This window comes from Oryzias melastigma, linkage group LG3 (genome assembly GCF_002922805.2).
Source record: "Oryzias melastigma strain HK-1 linkage group LG3, ASM292280v2, whole genome shotgun sequence".
Classification (NCBI taxonomy): domain Eukaryota; kingdom Metazoa; phylum Chordata; class Actinopteri; order Beloniformes; family Adrianichthyidae; genus Oryzias; species Oryzias melastigma.
This window is the reverse complement of record NC_050514.1, coordinates 6790616-6798004: the sequence shown is the minus strand read 5'-3', so window position 1 is coordinate 6798004 and position 7389 is coordinate 6790616. Positions and strand designations below refer to the sequence as shown.

General features: G+C 40.3%; 1 protein-coding gene across 2 annotated transcripts in view; it reads left to right on the top strand.

Moving 5' to 3' along the window:
* Positions 1 to 389: 389 nt before the first annotated feature.
* The window catches only part of lto1 (LTO1 maturation factor of ABCE1), an 11483-nt gene continuing 4483 nt past the window's right edge, over positions 390 to 7389 (top strand). Inside the window, exon 1 of one of the 2 annotated variants that reach the window (XM_024296390.2) lies at positions 390 to 587. In XM_024296390.2, the coding sequence (XP_024152158.1) occupies positions 523 to 587 (65 nt within the window). In that variant the 5' untranslated portion in view covers positions 390 to 522. The remainder of the gene's footprint in view (positions 588 to 7389) is intronic. The other variant, XM_024296391.2, reaches the window with a different exon arrangement.

Here is a 7389-nt window from a genome sequence, read left to right as displayed (position 1 = left end):
GCAGACATATTCAAAAACTGGAATAGAAGCTGAAATCCATCATGGACAGGACAATCCTCTTCATCATTGTCATCTGGGACAAGAGGTGCATCCTCAGGAGTGCTTGTACATATCTTTCCTCCTGTTAGCCTTTAGACTCTACAACACTTCATAGACTCTGGACAGTGTGTATAGCTGTTATTCATTATTAAGAGTAATTTTTAGTGTTATTTACTATCTATCCTGTAATTAATAGAGCTATGGTAACAAGATAATGTCCTCATTGTGGGATCTATTCTATTCTATTCTATTCTATTCTATTCTATTCTATTCTGTTCTACTCTGTTTTACATTGGCCTCCTAGTACACGTCTACGCACACAAACGTCCAGATCAAGGCAGTGTCGGTGCGTCTGCCTGCAGAGAGTCCCTCTGTCCGGCAGGTGGCAGTAGTGCTGTGTATGTCTACAGTGGACTCGTGTGGACGGAGAAGAAGAGCAGCGAGGACCTGCTTCTGCTTGTCAGCTCTTTTGCTCGCTGAAGGATGGAGATGCCCGGCGTTTACACATCGGATGATCTGTTTGACAGCATTCTTCTGGCCGATGAGAAGCAAGTTTTCTTTATAAATGTTGTTTCGTGGGCGGGGCACGCGCTTGATAGTTTAGAGACGTCGTCGCTGTAATCTTTTTGTGACACTTTTTATTCTATTTTCATTTTATTTAACGATATGGTTTTTTATGCCATCTGTCTGTGGACTGTTTGTCGCAATATGTTGAGTGGAAAAGTAATCATAATAAAAAGAAGTCGGTAGAATGTGTTTGCCTTTCGATCCGTAAAACTTTTCACGGTTTGTCTGGTGGGCTTTGCGCATGCGCTGCAGTTAGCCGTGGGGTTTCCGGGTAAACGGAACGTCTGACAGAAAACATGTTAGAATGTTCTTCGTGTAGAGCAGAGGTCTGCAACCTGCAACAACTTGGGCTCGTTTTCTACTGATCAAAACTTAGGAGCCGCATAGTCTTACTTTTAGCCTTTAAGAAATTTGGATTTGCATTCACGACCTTCTTTTTTAGCTGTTAAATTTGAATTAAATATAAAAAGAAACTAGCATCCCTCAAAAAGGGTTTTTTTTTTCTTTTCTTTTCTTTTACGTTTGACAGAAGCTCAAATAACGTATTTTCAAAATAAAAGATGGTCTGTGTCAAACAGGATCATGTCAGTGCAGCTCTGGACAGGTAGTAACTAATGTTGTGCAGCACAAGATAATATGTGCTTTGAACTTGAACTGCCACGATTATCAACTAATCGACGACTAATCGACTATTAAAATAGTCGATGACTAATTTAATAGTTGATTAGTCGTTACTTTATATCAGGGGTCTGAAACCTGTAGCTCTGGAGCCTTGTGTGGGTCTTTTACCTCTATTGTGGCTCTTCGGTTAAAATAAAATGTGTTAAAACATTTTTAAAAGTAAGCCAATAAAGCAAATTAACTTAAACTTTATTAAACTCCCTCACAAACAATTGAAGGATGGTTTGAATAATTCAGTGAGGATCCTACCAACAGTGGCTGTAATTCTCCATCATAGTTTATTAATGTCCTTCTGACACATTTGGACTTCATTCTGAGGTTCATTTATCACAGAAAATCAATTTATTTTCAGTAAGCACAAACAGAATTAAATGTATGTTTAATTATAATCCACTGGATTATAAAGTAGATTTTCTATTTTTGAACAAATTCAAGGATTGAAAGTGTTCCTCATGGTTTTATTATATGGTAGGGGTCACTTCATTAGCTCTGATTTAGTTTTTGTTGGTTACATTAATGCATTCGTTGCTGAAATGGACCAGAAACTGTAAAATAAACACTTTTTTTCTCATCATTGATGACTTTACACTTCCTTCTGCATTGACATGATCCTATGGTGTAGGATGTCTTTTGTTTTAAAAGGAAGTCATGCAAAGCTCTGTCAAAAGTTATAAACTATTTTATAGAGAAAAAAAAGATATTTTCTCTTTGTTTGTTTGTTTTATTAATGCCAAAAAACCCACAAGAGTTTATTTAAATGTATCATGTCAGTAACAGAATCATAAATATAAATCATAATCTTATTTTTCTAAAGGGTGAATGAAGACTTTGTGGCTCCTTCTGGGTTTTGGTTTTTTGAGAAATTGACCCGAATGGCTCCGTAAGTGTTGAAGGTTACAGACCTCTGGTTAATATTATCTGGAGTCAGAGTGTAGTAAAGTTGAACTAAGTTGTGAGCATTCAGCACGAAAAATTCAATTTTTTAGTATTTGAGTCAGTGAGAGCAAAACTTTATCTTTAGTGAAAAATAGTTCCTTTATTTCAGATGCCTCCTCATCACTGGCGACACCTGAGGTGTCCCCGCTGATGCTTAAACACAAAATCTTTAATATTCTGTAACTTTTCAACCATTAGCACAGTAACTCCAGTAGATTCTGAAGGAGAAAAGCGGCTCGAGATGCTTTTCTCCTTCAGAATCTACTGGAATTATCATGTTAATGGTTGAAAAGTTATAGTAAATCAAAGAACAGAAACACTAAAGCTTTGGTGTTAAAGGGTTAATCTTGTTACTAGAAACTAATGAAGGACGGAGGCTGTACAATTCCTTAAAAGTTAATAAACTAAAATCTTAATTATCTTTATTTTTAGTTAGTTAGGGCAGACCCCTGATATGGAGCTATATAGAATATGTGGTGAATTTCCCTCTCCAGGTTCTGCTACACAGGATGACCGTCTTGATTAACACTGGTTACCTTTTTTTTTTTTTTTTTATAAAGTAATGTAGCCAAGAGGGGGGCCCAAGCCAGGGTCTCATTGTGCCGGTCCTAAGCCTGGATAAATACAGAGGGTTGTGTCAGGAAGGGCATCCGACGTAAAATCTTGCCAAATCAAATATGCGAATCAGACCTACGAAATCCATACCGGATCGGTCGAGGCCCGGGTTAACAACGACCGCCATCGGTGCTGTTCACCGACAGGGTGCCGGTGGAAATTGGACTACTGTTGGTGGAAGAAGGAGAGGAGGAAGGCAGGTTCATAGGGAGAGAGAGAAGAGGAAAGTCACTAGTGTTGGACTGAGAGTTGGGACTTTGAATGTTGGAACTATGACAGGAAAGGGTAGAGAGTTAGTGGACATGATGCAGAGGAGAAAGGTAGACATACTGTGTGTCCAGGAGACCAGGTGGAAAGGTAGCAAGGCTAGAAGTTTAGGAGCAGGGTTCAAGTTGTTCTATCATGGTGGAGATGGGAAGAGAAATGGAGTAGGAGTTATCCTAAAGGAGGAGTTTGTTAGGAGTGTTGTGGAGGTAAAAAGAGTGTCAGATAGAGTGATGAGTCTGAAGATAGAAATGGAGGGTGTCATGTTCAATGTTGTTAGTGGGTATGCCCCACAGGTAGGATGTGAGCTGGAAGAGAAGGAGAAGTTCTGGTTGGATCTTGATGAAGTGATGATGAGCATCCCTGGAAATGAGAGAGTTGTCATTGGTGCAGATTTCAATGGTCATGTTGGTGCAGGAAACCGAGGTGATGAGGAGGTGATGGGCAGGTTTGGTATCCAGGAGAGGAATGTAGAAGGACAGATGGTGGTTGATTTTGCAAAAAAGATGGAAATGGCGATAGTGAATACATTCTTTGAGAAGAGACAGGAACATAGAGTGACCTATAAGAGTGGAGGTAGAAGCACACAGATAGACTACATCTTGTGTAGACGGTGTAATCTGAAGGAGATCAGTGACTGTAAAGTAGTGGTTGGTGAGAGTGTTTCCAGACAGCACAGGATGGTGGTGTGTAGAATGACTCTGGTGGTGAAGAAGATGAAGAAAGAGAGGGCAAAGGCAGAGAAGAGGACAAACTGGTGGAAGCTGAAAAAAGAAGATTGTTGCATGACTTTTAAGAAACAGTTGAAACAGGCTCTGGGTGGTCAGGAGGTACTCCCAGATGACTGGATAACTACAGCTAATGTGATCAGGGAGACAGGTAGGAGTGTGCTTGGTGTGTCATCAGGAAAGAGAGTTGATAAGGAGACTTGGTGGTGGAATGAGGAGGTGCAGGAGTGTATACGGAGTAAGAGACTAGCTAAGAAGAAGTGGGACACTGAGAGGACTGAGGAGAGTAGACAGGAGTACAGGGAGATGCAGCGTAAGGTGAAAGTAGAGGTGTCAAAGGCCAAACAAAGAGCTTATGATGACTTGTACGCTAGGTTGGGTAGTAAGGAGGGAGAGACTGACCTGTACAGACTAGCAAGGCAGAGAGATCGAGATGGGAAGGACATGCAGCAGGTTAGGGTGATCAAGGATAGGAATGGTAATGTGGTGACAGGTGTCAGTGGTGTAATGGAAAGATGGAAAGAATACTTTGAAGAGTTGATGAATGAAGAGAATGAGAGAGAACAAAGAGTAGAAGAGGTGACGGTTGTGGAGCAGGAAGTAAGAAAGATTAGTAAAGGTGAAGTGAGAGGGGCTTTGAAGAGGATGAAGAGTGGAAAGGCTCTTGGTCCTGATGATATACCTGTGGAGGTATGGAAGTGTCTAGGAGAGATGGCAGTGGAGTTTTTGACCGGGTTGTTCAACAGGATCTTAGGTGGTGAGAAGATGCCTGAGGAATGGAGGAGAAGTGTGATGGTGCCCATTTTTAAGAATAAGGGAGATGTGCAGAGTTGTGGTAACTACAGAGGAATAAAGCTGATGAGCCATACAATGAAGGTGTGGGAAAGAGTAGTGGAAGCCAGACTAAGAGCAGAAGTGAACATTTGTGAGCAGCAGTATGGTTTCATGCCAAGAAAGAGCACTACAGATGCAACATTTGCTTTGAGGATGTTGATAGAGAAGTACAGAGAAGGTCAGAGAGAGCTCCACTGTGTCTTTGTAGATCTGGAGAAAGCTTATGACAGAGTGCCCAGAGAGGAACTATGGTATTGTATGAGGAAGTCTGGAGTGACAGAGAAGTATGTCCGAGCAGTGCAGGACATGTATGAGGGCTGTAAGACAGTGGTGAGGTGTGCTGTAGGGGTGACAGAGGAGTTCAAGGTGGAGGTGGGATTACATCAGGGATCAGCTCTGAGCCCCTTCCTGTTTGCAATGGTGATGGACAGACTGACGGATGAGGTTAGACAGGAATCACCATGGACTATGATGTTTGCAGATGATATTGTGATTTGTAGTGAGAGCAGGGAACAGGTGGAGGTGGAGTTAGAGAGGTGGAGGTTTGCCCTGGAAAGGAGAGGAATGAAGGTTAGCCGCAGTAAGACAGAGTACATGTGTGTGAATGAGAGGAACCAGAGTGGAAGAGTGAGGTTACAGGGAGAAGAGATAAAGAAGGTGGAGGAGTTTAAGTATTTAGGGTCAACAGTACAGAGTAATGGAGAGTGTGGAAAAGAAGTGAAGAGGAGAGTGCAAGCAGGTTGGAATGGGTGGAGAAAAGTGTCAGGTGTGATGTGTGACAGAAGAGTTTCAGCACAAATGAAAGGAAAGGTGTACAAGACTGTGGTGAGACCAGCCATGTTGTTTGGACTAGAAACAGTGGGACTGAAGAAAAGACAGGAAGCAGAGCTGGAGGTAGCAGAGATGAAGATGCTGAGGTTCTCTTTGGGAGTGACCAGGATGGATAGGATCAGGAATGAATACATCAGAGGGACAGCACATGTTAGAGGTTTTGGAGATAAAGTCAGAGAGGCCAGACTGAGATGGTTTGGACATGTTCAGAGGAGAGACAGTGAATATATTGGTAGAAGGATGCTGAGTCTAGAGCTGCCAGGAAAGAGGTCTAGAGGAAGACCAAAGAGGAGGTTTATGGATGCAGTGAATGAAATAATTCACTTGAACATAAGGAGTCTGGTCTCTAAAATCGACCTGCTTAAGGCTTGGGCTGCTCAATATAAACCACATGTGATTACAATCTCTGAGACTTGGCTGCATAAGAATATATTAGATGGTGATGTTAATATTGATGATTTTGTTTTGTATCGTGCAGACAGGGGTTCAAGAGGAGGGGGTGTAGCAACATACGTATCCACCAAATTAACATCTGTACTTGTCCCTCCAACAGTGGAGCCAGTTAATTTTGAATGTATCGCTATTGACATTAATTTTCACACCAATAAATCTTTAACTATTATTAATGTTTATAGACCCCCAAATGCTTCTGTTGACTCAATGAACTCTATAATCTCGACAATTAACTCATTTAATAATAAAAATGAAACCATTATTTTGGGTGATTTCAATAGTAATTGGCTCCATCGTTCCTCCTCCAATGAAAGGAATTTAGTTAACAGTGTAAACCTCACTCAGCTCATAACAGAACCCACTAGAGTGGATCAGCGCTCATCTTCACTTTTAGACTGGATATTAGTAACCCACCCTGAAAGAATATCTTTATCTGGAGTAATGTCTGACTGCTTTAGTGATCATTCTATTGTGTTTTGTGTTTGGAAAATTAAATTACCTAGAGCTCCTCCCAACTATATTAAGATTAGACAAACAAAACGTATGAACATTGAATTATTTATAAACGATCTTGTTAACATAAACTGGGATAGATTTCAGCTCATACCATATGCAGAGGATGCATGGACCTATTTTTACTCAGAAGTGTCCAGTGTGATTGATAAACATGCTCCTCTGAAAACTATCCGTGTGAAAGGGCGGCATCTGCCATGGATAAATTCTGATTTGCTTAATTTATTCAGGAAAAGGGACCAGGCTTGGAAAAAATATAATGTTTCGAAAGACCCTGCTGACTGGGAATCATACAAATCTCTTCGGAACTATTGTAAGACACAGACAAGGAATGCAAAATCTGCTTATTACAAAGAAGGTTTTGCTCAAAATTTTAACAATCCAAAAAGGTTCTGGTCTCAAGTTAATCAAGTTCTCAACAAACCTAAAAGTAAAATTACAAACCATGTTGTTCTAAATAATGAAATGATTTCAGAGCCTTTAAACATTTCTAATGCATTCAATAAACATTTTTCCTCTATTAGTGGCACTGTAATCTCCAACTATGTGTCCGGTGGTCTTCTAAATGAACCACTCTCTGGTCCCTCTTCTTCTTTCTCCTTTTCTAAAATATTACCTAACCATGTCTACCATGTTTTAACTACCATGAAATCTAACTGTAGTGCAGGTCCAGATGGCTTGGAGACAAAATTTCTTAAAATTGCAGCACATGTGTTAATGTTTCCGCTAACTGATCTGTTTAATTTGTCACTTAAAACAGCAACGTTTCCTTCCATTTGGAAAACAGCAAGAGTTACTCCTCTTTTTAAAGGGGGAGATCCCACAGATCTGAATAATTATTGTCCAATTTCAATTATATGTAGTGTGGCTAAGATCTTTGAAAAAATTATTTTTGATCAATTATATCATTATCTAAATGAATCTAATA